The 21497-nt window shown below is 41.3% G+C and overlaps 3 protein-coding genes and 1 long non-coding RNA gene across 5 annotated transcripts in view; 2 read left to right on the top strand and 2 right to left on the bottom strand.

Moving 5' to 3' along the window:
* Positions 1 to 21497, bottom strand: part of LOC116063564 (metabotropic glutamate receptor 7-like) — a 480756-nt gene that overhangs the window by 250796 nt on the left and 208463 nt on the right. The gene's annotated exons all lie outside the window — the stretch shown is intronic.
* Positions 1 to 21497, bottom strand: part of LOC116034688 — a 678603-nt gene that overhangs the window by 81767 nt on the left and 575339 nt on the right. The window lies entirely within an intron of this gene.
* The window catches only part of LOC116065136 (myosin light chain kinase, smooth muscle-like), a 766302-nt gene that overhangs the window by 15800 nt on the left and 729005 nt on the right, over positions 1 to 21497 (top strand). Inside the window, exon 8 of the mRNA XM_036002391.1 lies at positions 13329 to 13334. Within this exon, the coding sequence (XP_035858284.1) occupies positions 13329 to 13334 (6 nt within the window). The remainder of the gene's footprint in view (positions 1 to 13328; positions 13335 to 21497) is intronic.
* Positions 13888 to 14843, top strand: LOC118495311. The gene is made up of 2 exons (XR_004897682.1): positions 13888 to 14048; positions 14490 to 14843. It is a non-coding gene; the product is annotated as an uncharacterized LOC118495311 (long non-coding RNA).

The raw sequence follows: 21497 nt of genomic DNA on the forward strand, positions 1-21497 counted from the left end.
ATCTTTTAATTTTATATCTATAAATGTAAATGATCTGAAAGAAAACCGAATAGGCTAGTCACCAATTTAAAAATGACATGAAATTATATTTTAAAACCTTAAAAAAGGACTGACAAATAAGAAAGCCATCCGGACTCTGAACATTTACAATGCCTTACAACCTCTTTAATGTAAATCTAATGCGCCCCTTTTTCGTGTATGTATGTATGCATTTAATGTTTTCAATGTGTTTATGGATCTGTACTTGAATAATAAAGTTTTTTGAAGACAAAAAAAAAAAAAAAAAAGACAGCCTGGTAGCGAAGCTGATATAGCCTCTTGATTCACATTAGATAGAAACTGATGATGTAGGCTAAACAAACGATATTTCATGCAACAGTGAAGTTTTCATGTAGTTACTACTAATTTCTGATTTTGAAATGATATCCAAATTTGAAAAATGGGTCATTTTAAACCTTGTTAATATTGATGACAATGTAAAACGGAAAACGAGCCATATTTCATTTAATTTAGCCCTCAAAAGTATAATGGTGTGTTGTTTCGTTATGGACTTTCATATTAACAGCAAGAATTCAGTCACAACCAAATGTACAAAGGGGCTATTTTGCTTTAACAATTAACAGGTGAACCAGAAGCATACAGGTGAAACTCGAAAAATTAGAATATTGTGCAAAAGTTCATTTATTTCAGTAATTCAACTTAAAAGGTAAAACTAATTATATAGACTTATTACATGCAAAGCGAGATATTTCAAGCCTGTATTTGTTATCATTTTGATGACTATGGCTTACAGTTTATGAAAACCCTCAGAAAATTTGAATATTGTGAAAAGGTTCAATATTTTAGGCTCAAAGTGTCCCACTCTAATCAGCTAATTAATCCAAAACACCTGCAAAGGGTTCCTGAGCCTTTAAATGGTCTCTCTATCTGGTTCAGTAGAATTCACAATCATGCGAGATGCTCCTCGGATATTACCTGCACAGTAACACACCTGATCTAAGTATTTCAAAAGGTCGAACACACATACAGATGTTTAGATACAGTAAAAGCTGAAGCTAACGCAGCCTGAGCTTTCACGTTACAATATAAAAGATGTTGACCGTTGACTTAGCTAGCACGCAAACAGTTAATTTACATGTCTACGAGCATGTTAGCAAACTACACCAAAAGACAAATACTGAGGAATATTGATAGAAAGCAGGGGAAACTAGTAGGCTACTTCCATACTTTTTAGCATTGGCTAATTAGCAACCTGCCTTCCATCAGATGTAGCTTCCGAGCTAGCTAGCAGCTAGCCCCAGAAGCTCATGAAAACAAGGCTTTCACCGGAGCAGTCTTACGTTATTTCCGAACCACTCTTTTCGTTTGAAAGTCGGAAATCAAATGAACGAAAAAGTACACGGGCCCAATTACAGTTCACTGTTGTTGGATGAAATGTCGTTTGTGTTTAGCTTACATCAGTTTCTGTCATCTAATGTGAAACAAGAGGATATGAGGTTTGCTACCGTCTTGGTCCGTTCGAGCCATAGACTGTATGGTTCGAGCGTATGGGGAGACGACGTAGGTAAAAAAAAAAAAAATGACTGACTTGGATGTGGATGTTCCCGCAGACTGCAGCGAGATGCTCCTCCTAACCCACGAATAAATTCACTAGTAACGTTAACGTTAGCTGTATAGATAGACGATTAATCTAATGCTAATTTAGCCAGCTAGTACACCCCCGGCACAAAGAGACTTCATTCGGGATGATAGCTGACAACACAGCTGGGACATGTAGCAATAGCTAGTTACCATTAGCCCCAGCCGGTGCCGGGTGGTAACAACAGTTTAATGAAGCGTCGGGAAACAGAGAATAGCAGACCCAGGCATCCTAGTCACAACATCGGCCATCCAATGTTAGCTAGCTACCGGTGTTTGTATCGTAAATCTCCTCTCTGCCGAATTTCTCCCCCCTTCGCGTTAAGCTGTCTTTACAGTTAGCTCGCTACGTCTCAGGTGTTTGTTCCGAAAATCTCCTCCCTGCCGAATTTCTCCCCCCTTCGCGTTTACCTGTCTTTACAGTTAGCTAGCTAGCTACGTCTCCGGTGTTTGTACCGAAAATCTCCTCCCTGCCGAATTTCTCCCATCTGTCTTTACAGTTAGCTAGCTAAATAAATCAGACAGCAGGTGGGTTAAGCACCAAAACGATTAGTTAAGATAACAGAAAAGTGAAGGGGGAGATCTGGCAGCTGGGACATGTTCTCATGCTGCTGACAACAGCAATCGAACGTGCTCGCTATCGCGGAGAGTCCCCCTGCATTCCCCACCCACACCCTCTCTCAGCCTCGTTGAGTAGCTAGCTAGCGTTACAACAAACCCCGTCCGCCCGGTAAAATCCAAAAGGTGACATTGGCATGTGAAATATACTTGGATAGTGTGGTAAAACCTGCTAACGTTAGCCACTAATGTTAGCTTGCTGGCTCACTAGCTAACTGGTCAGCTAGCTACCAATACAGATTGAATCAAGACAAACGTAATTATGTTGTGGAAACTGCAGCTATTTTATTAGCATGACATGAATAAACGTTACTAAACGTAACGTGAATAAACTTGAATGGGTAAACTCGTCCGTGAACAGATGCATTTTAATCAACAACAGCGTTTAGCAAAAAAAACTCCCATAATTCCACGCAACTTCCCAACGTCATCAAACGTCTGTGTTTACCATCCATTGTTTTGGTTGAGAGACCCCTGGCGGCAGAAAGTTACATATTGTACGTTTAAATGGCCAGTATGTACTTTATTTTCTTTATTCATTGAAGCCTCTATGTTTACAGGCTTGTGGTGATGCGCAATGTGCTGTAGGTGCCAAAAGAAAATCTGTTTGGTACTGCCAATTTGTTTTGTTTTGTCATGGTTCATGTGTGCAATAAACATTACACTTCGTGAGAAAAAAATCGTGGCAGAGAATTGTGATATAAATTCTAGGCTAAAAAATCGTGATACATATTTTTCCCCGAATCGTGCAGGCCTAATGGACACCCACCTTGACTCAGTAAAAGCCCGATAAAACATGGTCATTATGGTTTGATCAATATTAAAATATGAGTTTCCTTAAACAATGGAAGCACTGTTGACCCTTTTTGCACACAGCTTCACAGTTGGCTTCAAAGTTCAATGTTGCATCAATGATGGTCCCAAGGTATTTATAGCATTCAACGTATTCAATGGTCTGACCCTTATAGTGTCTTCGTTCATGTGATTTTTCCTTCTAAAATCAATGAGCATATCTTTAGTTTTAGATATGTTAACCTGGAGGTAAGACTCCTCACACCAGCGCACAAATTCATTAAGGAGTGGACCGTGGCTGGTCTCGTTGTCACGAAGCAGACTAACAACAACAGAGTCATCTGCATATTGGTAATGGTTCTGTTGTCATATTTGCTACATATACACATATCTGTGAAAAGAATGAATAAGTTGACAACACACACTTTGCCTTGTGGGGAACCTGTGGAGGAACACTTTTGGTCGGACAAAATACCTTTGACCCTAATCTCGCTTTGCCAGACCTTCCTCCACAACGCTGCGGAGGAGGGTCTGGCTAGTCCACACGGCATTACGGGATAAGAGAAAAACAACCTCTGGTTATTGGCATTTGCCCCAGTGCTGCTGCAAAAATAGCCTCGGGAAGGAACTTGTTTTGGTGGAACGTGTACGTTCAAAAGTTGTTTTACTCAGACAACAGAAAACTCAGATTTACCCTGCAGAGATCTGAGGAGCAGTTAACCATAGTCCTCATAAATCCACTGGAGTTTAGAATTCCAACACAAAGGAAGCATTAGGTAACGGAAATCCAGTCGGAAAACAAAGGACATACGGCGGAATTCCAGAAGTGGAAGGTCGGGGCTATAGACTACATAGACCCTAACTATCTGTGTCCTATTAGTTAGAAAGTCAAGGATCCAACCCATCAGAGTATTACTTAAATCAAACTGTTTCAAAGGCCTTCTGGTTAAAACATGGGGTTGGATCGTGTTAAAAGAGGAGGTAAAATCCACAAATAAAAGTCTTGCATAAGTCCCTTTACCATCCAGGTGTCTTAAAAGCCCGTTAAGCAGAGTAACTGTAGCATCCTCCAGCCCTCTGTGAGGCCTGTATGCAAACTGCCTCAAGATCTCAGACCTGACCTGTTTCTCTAAAATAATTATTAAAATGGAGGTCAGAGCAGTGATTCCCACAGGTTGAGAATTTAGTTGTGGTGGTGGGTGGCGCGGGATGTGACGGCTGGGTTCAGCAATAAACTTGTCAAACAAAGATTTATGAACTATTTATTGAAAAAAATGACAACATGATAAGATAATTTAGAAAGAAATAACTTATTACATATTAAACAAACCAGATAGAAGATGATACAGATGAAGTGTAGCTGTGCTCTGTCAGCTAAATCTGGTTAGTTTGTCAAATAAAATGTATGGTTCAGCAGTTAAATGACCTGATTAACGTTACCCAGAGGTGAAATGTATTAACAACTTAACCTTAAACCCATACTAATATCAATACATAAAGTTAAATGTTATTATAAATCTCACCCCTTGCTGTGTGCACCTCCTACCTCCTGTTAAATCATATTACACTAAGGCTATCCAAAGTTAATTCTTGTTCATTTTGGTTGTTATGGATCATTGTTCATTTTTTAAAGGGTTTTAATCCGCGTTTTGGGGATCTTAATAACGTCACGCTGTTTTGTACTATACATGTCCGTGTTGCACTCATTAAGATCTAATTTGAACAGATTTCTGTCATTGAAACAACGCTGGATTGTAGTTTAAAACTTTTACCGCAAACTTAATAAAATGCCGGGTTTTATTCTGGCTTTAGTGCATAAATAACGTTCCAGTTAATGGGTACGGCACGGAGAGAACATTGACTGAAGGCTCGATTAGCGGTTAGCTTCAGTTCGCGCCAGTTAACTCCAAATATAGATCAGCCTAAGCGGACTTAAATAAAAAAATTAGGTATGAAACAATACATACACACGTGTCAAGCGTGATTTATGCTTCTGCATATATCTACACCTTAAGGGGACTCAGCCCCTAATGAGAATGTGACGCGGATATAGTGCATGCAAAAGTGTTAATCTGCACCATGAAATTACCAATTTCTTCACAACCGCACTCCTGCTCTCCCTCTGACAGAGACTCAGCCAAAGGGTCAAAATAATAATGTATTCTCATGTAAACTATTTATGTCAGCACAGACATTTTTAATTGCTTAGCCAGTGTATCCCACCATAATGGTTATTATATTGCCAGATTCCAGACAATCCCACTTATTTATATATATATAATATATATATTTAGGGCTGACAGTGTTAACGCATTAATCGCGATGCGATTAATTTTTTTTAAAGGCATGCCGGCATTTATTAATTTATTTTACACTTCTCTCGGCTTTGCGTCGTGCCTAACAGGCTAGGAGAGCGGGGTAGGTTGTCACATGGGTAAGTTGTCACACTGTTCATAACTCCAGCACTAGAGGCTCTATCTCAAAAATCAAATAGCCACTTTATGTGACTTCTTCTTCTATAGTCAACTTCCTGTTCACATGTGGTCAAGATCACTCTAATCTGAGGTTAGCACAGTTTTCTTATTTTTCTGCTTAAAAAGTAAAAAAATTGCACTTTACATTTTATGCAATATAACTTTGTTAGGTATGAATGTTTAAAATGATTAATTTGCACAAAATAGAGGAGACAGTAACGTGTCTTTTGATACTTTAGCTAAAGTGATATGTTGAGCTAAACTTGAGATTTAGCCAACATTAGCACACATGTCAATATGGGGCAAGTTGTCTCAATGACTTTGGGGCAAGTCGTCACATGTGACAACTTGCCCCTGTACAAAAAAACACATAGAACATGCTCAAAAAACATGATAAATTGTGATATTGTAATTTATTTCTAATTGCAATAAGGTGTTTGAAGGAAGGAAGGAAGGAAGGAAGGAAGGAAGGAAGGAAAGGCAGGAATTAAGGAAGGAAAGACAGGAAGGAAGGAAGATGGTTCGAAATTATCATGGCAGTACACCACCTGACATAATGTTAAAGGCAGTCAGGCAGGTAAAGTTGCAGAACAAATCCATCAGAAGTACAGCAAAGGATTTTGACATAAATTACCGTACTCTGACTCGGTATTGTCAAAAGATTACCAGAGCAGAAATTGAAAGTCAGACAGCCATACCAACAACAATGGTTGGTTATACAACGCCACGGAAGCTTTTTTCACCTGATTGGGAAAAGCAGCTTGTTGCATATATTACTAGGTCAGCTGACATTTATTTTGGTCTGTCACCAAGTGAGGTCAGAAAGCTTGCCTACCAGTTTGCTGTGGCACACCAGCTGAATTTTGCGCCTTTGTGGGCAGAAAAAGAAAAGGCAAGCAAAGACTGGTTTACAGGCTTCTTAAAGCGGCATACAACGCTGTCACTGAGAAAGCCAGAGGCAACTAGCCTTGCCAGGGCAAGTAGCTTCAACAGAGAGAATGTTAATGCTTTCTTTGACAACTTAGAGATTGTGTTATGCAAATATGAGTTTGGACCAGGAGATATTTGGAATGTTGATGAAACTGGGGTCACATAAACCAGACAAAGTGGTGGCCAGACGTGGATTCAAACAAATAGGGTCACTGACCTCAGCTGAAAGGGGAACCCTTGTCACACTGGCCTGTGCCGTCTCAGCCATAGGGAATAGTATACCTCCATACTTTATTTTCCCCCGTGTCAACTTCCGCGATCATTTCCTGGTCAATGGGCCACCTGGCAGCAAAGGAGGGGCAAATTCCTCCGGATGGATGAAAGACACACACTTTGTTGACTTCCTGAAACATTTCAGTGAACAAACAAAGTGCTCAAAGGAGAAGCCCTGTTTACTCCTTTTGGACAACCACAAGTCTGATCTTTCCATTGATGGACTCAATTATGCCAAAGAAAATGGCATAATCATGCTGTCATTCCCACCCCACTGCTCACATCGGCTCCAACCATTAGACAGGTCTGTCTACGGGCCACTAAAGAGGCACATCAACAGCACATGTGATGCCTGGATGAGGAACAACCCTGGGAAGACAATGTCGATTTATGACATTCCTGGGATTGTGGCAATTGCCTATCCTCTGGCTGCAACCCCCTTAAACATTCAGGCTGGCTTTAGGGTGGCTGGGGTTCAACCTTACAACAGAGATATATTTATGGAAACCGAGTTTGCACCATCCTACGTCACCGATCGCCCCATTCAGAACCCTGTGCTGCCAGGCCCCAGCACCAACCCTGCCCTGCCAGGCTCCAGCACCAACTCTGCACTGCCTAGCACGCCCAGTTATGCTTCTGCTATCACCAGCTCACCCTTACCCAGCAATGCTATTGCTGACAGTGGGCTACCAACTCCAGAGGACATCCGGCCATATCCAAAAGCTGGCCCCCGAAAACCAGCCAGCAAAGGAAGAAAACAACGCAAATCAGCAATACTTACTGACACGCCAGTGAAGCAGCAACTAGAAATAGAAAAGAATAAGCCTCAATCTAGCAAAAAGCTGTTTCAAAAGAAAGGGAAGCAGAAATCTGGACCTACGAAAAACAAGGCAGCTAAAAGAAGAAAAATCACGCAAGAGTCATCATCAGATGATGAAGAGTGCTTCTGCCTCGTCTGTGTAGAGCCATTTTCAAACAGTCGTCCAAAGGAGACCTGGGTAAAATGTGTAAAATGCAACAATTGGGCCCATGATGCTTGCACCTCAGGCCAGGCAATTTATGTGTGTCAGAATTGTGACTCTGGAGATGAGTCTGATTAGTCAGATACAGGGCATCTGTTCTGTTCAGAGGTGAAACATGTTAAGTTAAGCAAGTTATCTGCAGCATTCCATTCAGTTATCAGGATCTATGTGCAAGCCATAGAACGTTTGAGTTTGAAGTTCAAAGTAAAGTGGTCTTGCCACTTAATGTGCTTTGATTGAAATGTGCATTGTTTGGATTGAAATAATTGTTTTTCCAGATTCTCCAGGCACAAATGTTTATATTTCCAGTTCTGGTCTGAGTCTAAAAATTAAAATCAATATCACAATTAAGTAGTTGTGTTCTTATTTTTAGATAATCTAGTGTGACAACTTACCCACCCTAGTGTGACAACTTACCCGCCGATGGGACAAATTGTCACAAGTGCACACTCGCTATTCAACAGTCTACAACTCCGTAATGAGATAAGATATGAAGATGTTATGAATACAACATATGTGCCCAAGACTTCCTTCTTTCATTTGGTATGAGATTTATACCATTTTGATGTATGGTGCTCAGTAAATGTTAGACAGTGTGAAAAGTGTGACAACATACCCCGCTCTCCCCTACTATTTTGACCCTTTGCTGCACCGTTACTTGTTGCCATACTGCAGACATGATGGAGAAATGCAGCAGCAACACAATTCTGAATGGCGCTTTTTATTTTCCAAAACTCCCGGGCGGCTCGTAGACAAGTCGAAAGCCATATGCACATTGTGTAAAACCGAATTAAAATATCACCCTAGCACGTCAAGCTTGAGCTACCACCTACAAGCTAGCATGCTACCCACTCAGGCTACTTGCTAACCTGTGGATGAAACCAAATCCCAAAACATTACTACAGCTCTTGCGAAACAGGTGGCAACTAACTGCAGACCTGTCAGCATGGTAGAGGACTCGGGTCTTAAAGACGTACTACGGTTGGCATGTTCTGACCTGTCTCGTTGCCGTCGAGGGGGACAGCAGCCCCACACACAGCCTGTATGACACAGAGAAAGCAGCCACAGTGGAACTGCTGCAAGGTGCTGCAAACGCTGTCTCATTAACCGGTGATCACTGGACGTCAGTGAGTAATCAACATTATTTAGGAGTTACTAAACACTATATTGACTCTGGTAAGGATAGGGATTTTTTGTTTTTTAGTTAGGTACTTGGAGGAATTGTGCAATAATTAGACAATTCAATAATAAAAGACAGATTCACACATTTTTCTTTTGTTTTCAGTAAATAAATAATTACAAATCTTAAAATCAAGTTCATAAAGTAACTTTCTTTGCATTAATTTGATTCCCAATCAAGATACACTGGTGAAAAATTGCTTTGATTGTTAATATGTACTTAAAAACTGTTCTGAAATGCAAAATAATAGAATTTTAATCATGTGATAAAAACATGCAATTAATCGTGATTAACTATAGAAATTCAGCCCTAATATATATATATCCACTTACAAATATGAATATATAGTTCTACTGGTATGCTTCCTAGTGACATTAATGTCCCCGTTTTAATTTTTACAAAGATAAAAACATTACCTTTTTTGGAGGTATTTACACTTCTGAGCTGAAATGTCCCCGGATTTTGTCTCAGAAATCTGGTCACCTTACTGTATGTATGACACTAGGTGGTACAGCCTGAGACATGCACAATAAAAAAAAAAAATTGCCTTCTGCATTTTTGATATGCTTTTCCCTCCATTGTATTGAACCGAACCGTGATGTCTGAACCGAGGTATGAACCGAACCGTGACTTCTGTGTACCGTTCCACCCCTAATCCCCTGACCAGTCGGCTATCCTAACCTTAACTCTCTAGGTCAACCAATCGGGCTGGTTTGTAGGGCGGGATTTGCTTAGAAGTTTCGTGGAACCCGAAAAATATAACTACACGTCGCGGTACGCACCGCTCCTGGTTCTCCTTCTCATAAAGAACATGAAGATCAAGGAGAGGGTTAACTTCTCCTGCTCCAGATTTCCCACCGTGGTCAGAAAGAACAGAGGAGACTCTTGTTTCTCTCACTATGACTCTAGAGTCACTACTCAGAAGATATTCACCATCACTCACTCACTCTCTCTCTCTCTCTCTCTCTCTCTCTCTCTCTCTCTCTCTCTCTCTCTCTCTCTCTCTCTCTTAAAGAGACACACCAACACACAAATATAAACTTCAGGTCACTTATGTTGGCTACGGTGAAAGGTCTGCGTGGAGCCTCCGCAGGACCATAAATCTCTGATAGAGCTCAGCTCTAGCGGCATCGCCAGATAATGCTTAAATAACTGAAAAAGGGTAAATAACTAGACCAATTCAAATATGTAGAAATATAATTTAGAGCATTATTGATTGGTTTCTGTCAATTTGTCTGGGAACGTTGTTGTTACTACCGCATTGCATTGTAGGATACTTATACAGGCGTAGTGTCCAGTGTTTGCATCATACTGTAATATTTCACCAGAAATAGTATGCAATTCACGTACTATTGGTTTCATACTCAGATCATCAAGATGTCTGACATACTAAAACATCTCCCATACTGTTTTAGGCTACACATGTTAGTGTGGAACTTCAGACCAACCAGAATGATTTTAATCCTGATGTTACTGAGTAGCAAAAGAACAAACAAGTATTATATTTTATAAGCTGATCATATGTTTTGTATGTAAGATCAAAGTAACTAATTATTAAATATGTCTGATAAATGTAGTGCAGTAAAGAAAAATCCTCTGAAATGTAGTGAGGTACAAGTATGAAGTAGTATATAATGCAAATACTCAAGTTATTTACCTCAAAATTGTATTTTTATTGCTCATGAAACATTAACCTATACATAAATAACTTAGCTAAGCTGTATGTTTAGCTGGATGGGTAATATTTTCTTTTAATAAAGCCAATCAGCTGTAACAACAACTGTCATTAAAACAAGAGTTAACCCAGAGTCAATCATTGAACCTGTGAGCCTCAGCTCAGGGTTTAGAGAACACATTTCACTGACATCAGATATAAACATCACCCTCCTCCTCCTCTTCTTCACTACTGAGACTAAAACCAGAACCAACTCTTGTCTCCGTACTTGTCTTATTAGATCTTAGTGCTGCATTCGACACTATTGACCATACCATCCTCTTACAGAGACTGGAACATTTAGTTGGCATTAAAGGAATCGCACTAAGCTGGTTTAAGTCCTATTTTTCTGAGCGATCCCAATTTGTTAATATTAACGATAAACCATCCAAATACGCTAAAGTTAGCCATGGCGTTCCTCAAGGCTCAGTGCTTGGACCAATTCTATTCTCTTTATATATGCTTCCTCTAGGCAATATTATTAGGAAACACTCAATTAACTTTCACTGTTACGCAGACGACACCCAATTATATCTGTCAATCAAGCCAGACGAAAGCGGTCAGTTAGCTAAACTTCAAGCGTGCATTAAAGATATAAAATCCTGGATGACCCACAATTTTCTGATGTTGAACTCAAACAAAACGGAAGTTATTGTGCTGGGACCCAAGCACCACCGAACTTCATTATCTAAATATATAGCTACCCTAGATGGTATTGCCCTGGCCTCCAGCACTACTGTCAGAAATCTAGGAGTCATTTTTGACCAGGATCTATCCTTTAACGCCCACTTAAAACAAACCTCAAGAACAGCCTTTTTCCATCTTCGTAACATTGCCAAAATCAGGAACATCCTGTCTCAAAACGATGCTGAAAAACTAGTCCATGCATTCGTAACTTCCCGGCTGGACTACTGTAATTCTTTACTATCAGGCTGCTCAAATAAGTCCCTCAAGACCCTCCAGCTGATCCAGAATGCTGCAGCACGTGTTCTGACAAGAACTAACAAAAGAGATCACATTTCTCCTGTATTAGCTTCTCTGCATTGGCTTCCTGTAAAATCCAGGATTGAATTTAAAATCCTTCTCCTGACCTACAAAGCACTAAATGGTCAAGCACCATCATACATAGAAGAGCTTTTAGTACCTTATTGTCCCACTAGAGCACTACGCTCCCAGAACTCAGAGCTACTTGTGGTTCCTAGAGTCTCTAAAAGTAGAATGGGAGCCAGAGCCTTCAGCTACCAGGCTCCTCTCCTGTGGAACCAGCTCCCAACTTGGGTTCGGGGGGCTGACACCGTCGCCACATTTAAGAATAAACTGAAAACCATCATCTTTGATAAAGCTTATAGTTAGGGAGTGAGGAGTTGCAGCATAGTAGAGTAGAGTAGAGGGAGGCAGGAAGTACAAGCCCGTTCCGGCAGAGGAGAGTACGAGCCCGGTCCAGGGCCCCTCTCTTTAGCCTGCCTCTCTTAGTTATACTATTATAACTCTAGACTGCTGTGGGAAGCTCCTTCCAAGGACACAATGAGCCGCTCCCTCTTCTCTCTTTTCACTTGTCTCCTTTTGTGTGCATCTTAGTCCCAGAAATGCCTGTTACTAACCTATCTCTGGGGAGTTTTCTCCCCGGAGTCCCTTTGCTTCTTCTTCACCCAGAACATCGCCTTGGAATTGGGTGGCACCTACACCGGGGTCCTGGGTGCAGCTGACGCTATGGACTTACTACACCCTGCTACGCTCTGCGTTTCCCCGCAGTGTCCGACTGCGTCCTGCCGCGTCCAACCGCGTCCACCCAGGCTGCTGTGCCACACTACACCCCGTAACGCCCTGCTGTGCCCTACTATGACATGAACTACTATGACTACCATTGTGATCACTGCTTCACTATCTTTATTATGACTATTATTGCCACCATTCACCACTCCCCCAACTGGTGCCGTCAGACACCGCCTACCAAGAGTCTGGGTCTGTCCGAGGTTTCTTCCTAACAAAAAAAAAGGGAGTTTTTCCTTGCCACTGTCGCAATAGCTACTGCTAATGCTTGCTCTTGAGGCAACCACTGTAATAGTTGGGGCTTCGTAAAGTACAGAGTTTGGTCTAGACCTACTCTATCTGTAAAGTGTCTCGAGATAACTCTTGTTATGATTTGATACTATAAATAAAATTGAATTGAATTGAATTGAATTGAACTCTCAGCTGTGTATCCGAGCAGGAGGAAACTGTCCAGAAGATCAGAGCTAACATCTCTGTTCCTGGTGACATTCATCCTACGGCTGGTTTTATCTGCAAAGAGTTTTAGATTTCAGGTTTCAGGAGAATGCTCCTTCAGTTGTTCTCTTTGTGTAGACTGAGATGTTCAATCTGCTGTATATGATCTGTGTTCCATTCTGAGTCTTACATTAACTTTCTATCTTCTGTTTCAGAGTCTCCCACTGAATTGATTGTTGGATTGATTGCTGCATTTATTGCAATGATGGGATTGATTGTTGCTGCAGCAGCTCTTGTTGTTGATGTTATGCTTGAAATTAGGCGTCTAGCCAAGAATAAGGTAAGTTTAATACAAATATGGTATCAACACATTCATGATGAGCAGACAACACATTATTTATATATGTATGTCATGTTTAGAGTCTTTGAGGTTGTTTTATCTTCAGTCATTAATCATTGTGTTGGTATTTACACCAGAGTAGGATCAAGTCAGTTGGGATTTACTTCTTAACTTGTTTTCCTTACTGCAGGATCACAAGGAAAAAAGTAAGTAAAAGTAAGTAAGTAAAAGTAGCCTACATTAACGGTCTATCAGCAGTGATTGTAGAGTGCATGTCCGAGAATAGCGCAGACACGCGCTTCACACCGCGAGCGGGCACGTGCGTCACTCGGCAGAAAAGGGAGAAAGAAAAAAAAAATCTGCCACTGTCCGGAGCGACGGAGGGAAAATATTTCAGTCAGAACTGAAATGAGGAACCGAAATTTGCGTTCTAATCCGGTCCGAATACTACCGTTTGCGTAGGAACCGGATCCATAGTGGAACGGGGTTTCAGTACCCAACCCTGTTCTAAGGTAATATGATCAATGGCAATTTTATATATAAAGCACCTTTTACATTCAAAGACAAAATATAAGCATAGCATGAAGAACAAAAAATAGAATACAGTACAAGCATCACACACACACACACACACACACACACACACACACACACACACACTGTAATTAACCAAAAGCTTGAGAGAATATTAAAGTTTTGTGTTTTTTTTTAATGTTGACACAGTGATGTCCAAACGCAGCTTTTTCCAAAGAGCAGTACCACAGTAAGTGAAGACACCAGACCTGGATCTGATTCTGGGAACAGCTTGAAGACCTCTGCCTGATGACCTGAGAGGCCTGATGATCAATGATCAATGACACAGGTATTGCAACATGTATAGTCTCTTCCACTTTACTAAATAATTGCAACATTTAAACTGATTTTCATGTGTTACTGTATGACAGATCAATTATGCTCCTGCCCACTGACATGGTTTTAAAGTTGTTATCCATTTTTTGCTCTCCAAATGTTTTAAAATGCACTCTTCGAACCCCCCAGTACGCTTAGTCTTTGGACCTCTGTATTTCTTAAACCCTGCGTACGCCCATTCAGTAGGAGATTGAATTAAAAAATATATAAATAATAATTTCAAAGCCATTTTTACATGTAAGAAACAGGATGTAAGTGTGTGTGTGTACATGTGTCTTAACACTGCCCAAAATGACATATAAAAAGGTCAGTTGTCTACATCAGGTGACTTTGCCTGAAGTCCGTTGATATGTCTGGGACAGCTGGTTGACTTGTAAACATGTAATTGTTTCAGATCAATCTGAATGGAGGGAACTTCTGCAATCTCCGGTGTCTTCGTGGACTCCTCGTCTGACAATTTCTTCTGTACTGAGGCCGCTGTGAGGTCTCACGCAGTCAGCAAGTAAATTACTTTACTTGCTGACTGCGTGAGACAATTTCGTAACCAACCTACAAGTTTAATTTAAAAAGTAAGAGTGAAAACCCCCACACCTGCAGAAGTGACTCAAATGTTAGTAAAGTAACTTGTAGTTTGACCATGAAGTGACCAAAACATTATTACCACAGAATCTGAAATTCAAAAGGCAGCTGGTGAAGAACGGACTGTTTGTGTTCTCCTGGAATTATTTAGATAAAGTCAGTCAATATAGAATCTGTGTTTTTTTTTTGTTTTTTTTTAATAAGTACATTTTGTTTATGATCCTCAGCTAAAGGAAACAATACTGCACCAGCTGTCTCACTTAATTTAATTTTAAAGGGGACATATAATGAAAAACTCTTATTTTCAGTCATGGTGCACAAACATTTGAGTATAAGTGCGATAGAATACAGACTCTGTACTACATTTAACAATTATTTATTACACTACACTAACACAAAATATAAAATTTTAGTAATATATAATTAATAAATTATATCTATCTATATCTATGTGGCTATCTACCACATGGCGAGTAAATGTTTGTACCAAAATAGTTCTGTTTTTCAGTCTTCATTTTGGTGAAGGTGCAGCTACTTTCTTCTGCTCCTCTGCTGTCTGCATGTTGGAGCTTCACGGGGGGCTGGATGACACACACACACACACACACACACACACACACACACACACACACACACACACACACACACACACACACACACAAACACTGGCGCACACACCAGACGCCAGCCACCACGTCACTTCTGTTTACTGATAGCTAGCGTTTACCTCAGGCTAATGAATTAGCTAGTAAGTGATGATTTTTGGCAGCCAGCCTTCCAAAAGATAGCACAATGAAATTAAATGTTAACCGATCATTAACCGTTGACCGACAAGCAGGAAACAGAGTCTCAGTTCACCGTCCGGGAGGCTCTGACACACTTTCCGCACTCTGTGTCCGCGGACAGCTGTAGGCTTGTACCGTTAATGTTCTGTGCATTGTCGGACACATGCAGCCAGTTTCCTGAAACCGCCTGCGAGACTGACACAAGTCCACAGCGGCCCGCGGCGTGTATGTCCGAGCCTGTCTCCACCGCCTCCACCTGCAGGTTGTCAACTGTGTGCTTTGGAATGAAAGGGAGAAAACAGGACGCCATGTAACACGGCGGATATCGCTCAAATACACTTTTGTAACCCTGCTATATAGCTAATTCAATGTGAGTACACTAATGTTGAAATGACATACAATTCCCATTCCTTGTAGCCGTGATAAATTAGCTTGAAGCTATTGCTCACCTGTTCAGGAAGAAATTAGCCAACTCGGCGTCCTTTTGGGCTCTAAGCTGTCTCCATCTTTCAAATACATCTCCAATATTTACCCGGGGTTTGTTACATCTCTGGTCACGCAACTGTTAGATTCTACCCGACCTAAAAAAAAACTGTCTATCTCCGTTGAGCCTGTTAGTTTGTTTTGCTGCTTTCATGGCGGGCTGGGTTTACATTTTTACAGGTATATCTGGCAATCTGGCCTGGCTGTCAAAACAGAAATCGTGTGGACTGAAGTCGGGCAGACTCGGCGATTTAATGAGGTCCGTGAAAACGGAGGGAGGAAGAAGGTATCCAATCCTGCGATCTCCAACTTCTCCAAATACCGCTCTTTGTGAGCATCTACCAGATGCCCTATCTCGACCGATAACGGCACGACAAAGATAGTATTAAGGGAAAAGTCCTTTCTGAGTCGCTGCGAGTGACTACTGGACAAAATTAGTAGAAAGGAAAATAGTAAAGTTTATTAAAGTAATAGTGTTTTTTTGAACATTAAAACATGTAAACATGTTCTCATAGAAATTGAAAATACAAGTATGAACCTGAAAATGAGCATAATATGTCTCCTTTAAAAGAAAATGTTGATATACCTCCTGGCAGGGTCGGTGGTTTGATCCCCGGCTCTTCTTGTCCACACGTCCAAGTGTCCTTGAGCAAGACACTGAACCCCAAATTGCTCCCGATGGTCAGACAGCACCTTGCATGGTAGCTCGCTGTCATCGGGGTGTGAATGGATGAATGAAATATAAACTGCTTTATTAATATTATCCTGCTGCTTGTAGTTGTTAAAAGTCCTAACTGAGCTAGATTTGATGGGCATTAGAAAACTAGACTTTTAAGACCAAAGCCTGCTGTCACGATGTAAAAGAAATGTGAATTTTTTTGTAGCCAAAGTAAAATATAATGTGACTTATTTTTTTATTTGGATATTTGTGTAATTGACATTGCTTAGGACAATCATGTTCTGCTTCTTTTTATGTCTTAAGGTGCTAAGTCAAGAGTTTGTCAGGTTGAACTAGACACTGTTGTTGGCTGTGATATCAGAATTGTTCATGTACAGTATGTTTTATCTGATTCACTCTCAGGGCATCATGTAATTTCAGGCAGCTCTTCATCATTTCTATCTAAATAAAAGATGAAATATGTCAAACTGTATGTTGTGACTGTTGTGGATGTTTCTGTGTTCAAACTTTGATAAAAGAAACAAACTACAAACATACTTCTGATACTACAACATGTATCCTGGCTGCTCAACAGGTTTCAGTTTTTTGATTAATCCTCCACATTGATCGTCATAATAGTTTAATTCTGATAACTAGAATGACTTTTGGGAAACTCTCAATCACTCCATCTATATAAATCTAAATATATATTTACTCAAGCAGCTGGAAGTTAACGTGAATCTGGGAGAATCTGTGGAAGAACATGACTTAATACTACAGATGGACTGTAACACTTTCAGATGAAGTTTTTCCACCAGCTTTACTTTTTTCCTAAAAAACATATGTCATTATGTGAATACCCAACGCTCACTTAAAAAAGTGGTATTTACACATCCTTTAAGTCTAACTATACACTAATGATTCTTTAAAAGCAATAACTGTCTTATGTCAGATTCAGCTGCAGGAGTTTGTCATCAATACAAATACTTCTACCTGAGAAGATCTCATGGTAGAAGTAGTCTACACATAATACTCTGATTACAAAAGATGGGTGTAACAGTACAGTTTGCAGGAATGAGCAAGCAGATAAATTGACAAAGAAGACTCTGTGTTACGGCTGCTGCTGGTACCTTCTCATGTGTTTAACCCTTTTGCTAGTCTGGATCCATGGAAGAACATTTCCAGGATAACTGCCTCACATCCTGCGTGTGAGGTTTGTGGGATTGCTGTGGACGAAGTACACACAGAGATACACTGGTAAGATCTAATGAGGTTTAACCATGTATCAGCTAGTTTAAATAGCTCACGTTACTGTATTGTGTCAACAGTTAACTTCATTTAATATTGTATGTGGCGGTTTTCTTTTGCGGGGTGCAAATGTTCCACCAAAACAAGTTACAACCCAGAGTTTTGTTCTCCTATCCCAGAATGCATCTGTGGTTTAGCCATACCTTACTTCATAATCAAATTATCAGAAAGTATTAATCACACTTTACCTGGGTGGTGATCCAGAACAGCTGCATTTTGCTGCCAGCTCACAGTATCTCCTTTCTGTGCAACATTTAGTTAATTAACTTTTAAGAAATTGCAGTGGTCAGGAGATGGAGACATTTTGTGCAACAGTAAAGTTGAAACTGTGCAGTGAATTTAAGTGTTAATTTGAGGCTCTGAGGTTTTTATTTAATAACAAGATTTAATGTCCGTGTGAAGATGAAGAGCTTTTTGCAGTTTGCACACATTATGAGCAGCTTTTGTGCAGAATGCATGAGTCATAGTTACTGTATGTGAGGATGACGCTTTTATTCTGAAGGATTTGTGCCGGAGGTGTTGCTGATGTTGCAGCAGTACCCATTAGGAGTGGCTCCATCTCTGTTATTAGAGACGTTGTGATGTTAATGTGATGTTTGATGTTTAGGAGACATCGACAGAGATGGAGCTTCTTCCTCTTCTGTGTCTCTGCCTCCTGACTCGCTCTGGAATCACGTCTGCTCAACTAAACAGTAAGAAAACTGATCATTACACTGAGTTATGTATTTGCAAATGTAATTGTTACAATGTAATTGTTGGTAATATCTGTAAACATGCAGAGGTCTGGAAACATTATTGATCAGGCTGCTCAGCTGCTGGACATACACAAGATCTCTCTTGTATGCTCTTTAATACCATGACAACAAAGTTGTAACCATCTGTAATGTTCTCAGTGATGGAGACATTGTGCACTTCACACTGCCTTTATTCTTTTCTTGCGAACCACACGTAAAAAAACCAAAAAGCCACCCTGAGAAGTACGGTGGCTGAGAGTAGACATTAAGAATAAAACTAAAGCCACACTTCTGAACAGCGCCCCCAGCGCTACACCAATACATTACATCTCCCCCTCTTCAGAGAAGGACATACCGCAATTGTAGATAATGGGACAGCATTCTATAATAAGGCTAACATTAGCACAAACCTATTCAAATATTATATTAGCACATAACCAACGGAAAGAAAGTGTGTAACTTAACTTGTTGCTACAACTCTCACAGTAGCCTTACTTAGCAGAGTAAGTCACAGAACATGCTCAATTCCTATTAAACTTTATAAAAGAAACAATCACAAATCCAGTCTTTGAGGGGGTTTCACCACTCTTCCTCGTTTGGTGGTGTATGACCCGGAAGGATGAACTTGGCCAGAGTCTAGGACATTTCCAACAGGCGAAGGCAACACTCCACCAGGGAAGACCACCTCCTGGCCGGAAGCAGCCTCAGCTGGTTCAGTCCAGGGCTCATCACTCGAGAAGTGATGTGACTGATTTGCTACAGCTGTGCTCTTGCGAAGTGGTTGACTGTTACGGCGAAGCTCTTTGCCGCCACAGTCCACAATGTATGATCTCGGCGCACTGTGTTTCTCAACAACAACTGCTGGGGACCACTTTGATTTCCCAGGGTACGGTTCAACTCTGACCTCTTGTCCAGGTGTTAGTGGTGGGCGTTGTTTAGATGCTCTGCTGTTGTCATAGTAGAACTTCTACTCTCGACGATTTGGAGTTGTCCAGCAGATGCTTTATCTTGTAGGAGTCGTAGGACTTTGGGACAAGCAGCTGTTGAGCAGTAGGCAGTTTGTTTCTGGGCCTTCTACCCATCAGCAATTGTGCGGGGGACAAGCCTACAGACTCAAGAGGGGTTGTCCTGTAGTCAAGCAGTGCTAGTTGTTTGTCTTGAGCTTTGTACCACAGTCTTTTGACCGTTTGTACTGCTCGCTCGGCCTCTCCATTAGAGTGAGGAGTGTGAGGTGATGATGTGCGGTGGGAGATGCCGTAGCTCTCACAAAAGCTTTTGAACTCCTCAGCTGCGTACTGCTGGCCGTTGTCCGTTCTCAATACAGCGGGAATGCCATGTCTGCAAAACTGAGCTTTCAGTGATTCAATGACAGTGCGACTACGCTGGTCTGTCAGTACATCTACTTCAATGAACTTTGAGTAGTAGTCCACAAGCACTACATAATGTTTCCCGTCCCACTCAAAAATGTCAGATGCCACCTGCTCAAAAGGCAGTTCTGGAGTTACTGTTGGTAGTAGTGGCAGTCTCGGCAGTCTGTTTTGGAACTCTGCACACTTACTACAGTTTTTCACCATGTCCTCTACTTCAGCACTCATGCCTGGCCAGTAAAGCACTTCACGTGCTCTCTGTTTGCTTTTCACCATCCCCAGGTGGGACTGATGTATGAGCTCCAGCATGCGGTGTCTCATGGTGGGCGGCACCACTATGCGCAGTCCTTTGTACACCACTCCATCACATACTGTGAACTGGCTCCTTGAATCCCAGTATGGCTGAACAGCAACAGAAACGTCTCTCCTATGTTCTGGCCATCCCTGCTGGATTATGTGCTGTAGGAGGGTCAGCTCTTTCTTTGTGCAGTCTTGCAGCTCACTGTACTTTTCATCACTTACTGCTACATAGTTTAGCATAGAAACACACTCTAAGCCGTCCAGCTCTGGCGTGTTGCATTTCAGCTGAGCCCTTGAGAGTGTCAGGCAGCTCCATATCCTTTCCTCTACTGTACTTGACATCTAAATCATACCATTGAAGGCGCAAGCGCATCCGCTGTATGCGCATGGGGGTTGAGAGCAGCGTTTTTTTGAAGATGTCCTCGAGTGGTTTGTGGTCATTAAAGACAGTAACCTGCTTGCCAAATATGTAATGATGAAACTTTGTGCATGCATGAACAATAGAGAGCATTTCTTTCTCTATTTGAGCGTAACGAGTTTCGGCGTCCGTCAGCGATCTGAAGGAAAAAGCGACAGGACGGTCGTCCTGCAGGAGCACAGCTCCCAATCCGCTGCTGCTTGCATCACAAAATATCACTACAGGCTCAGCTGGATCATAGTACTTTAGAACTGGAGGATGAGAGCACAAGTCTTTTAGCCTGCCAAAGGCTTTTTCCTGAGCTGGCTGCCATGAGAACTCCACGTTGCTTTTAATAAGCTGACGAAGGGGCACGTCTTCCTCACTGAGGTTAGGAATGAACTTTGACAGATATGTGACAAACCCCAGGAAGCGGCGGACTCCTTCCTTGTCGGTGGGTGGAGCCATGCACCTGACTGCTTCAACCTTAGCCGGGTCTGGCTTAACACCATCTGCTGTCAATAAGTGTCCCACATACGGCACCTCACTCTGTCGAATGTGGCACTTTTTGAAGTTGAGCCTCAGGTTGTAGCTTGTGGCTCTCTCAATGACTTTGCGCAGAATTACATCATGTGTTTTCACATCGGGTGCAGCAATTAGAATGTCATCCATGATGGCTGTGGCACCTGATATTCCTTCCAGCATGCCATCCATGATGCGTTGGAAAATCTCAGGGGCACATTTAACTCCAAATGGTAGTCTCAGCCACCTGAATCTGCCAACTGGTGTGT

This window comes from Sander lucioperca, chromosome 6 (genome assembly GCF_008315115.2).
Source record: "Sander lucioperca isolate FBNREF2018 chromosome 6, SLUC_FBN_1.2, whole genome shotgun sequence".
Classification (NCBI taxonomy): domain Eukaryota; kingdom Metazoa; phylum Chordata; class Actinopteri; order Perciformes; family Percidae; genus Sander; species Sander lucioperca.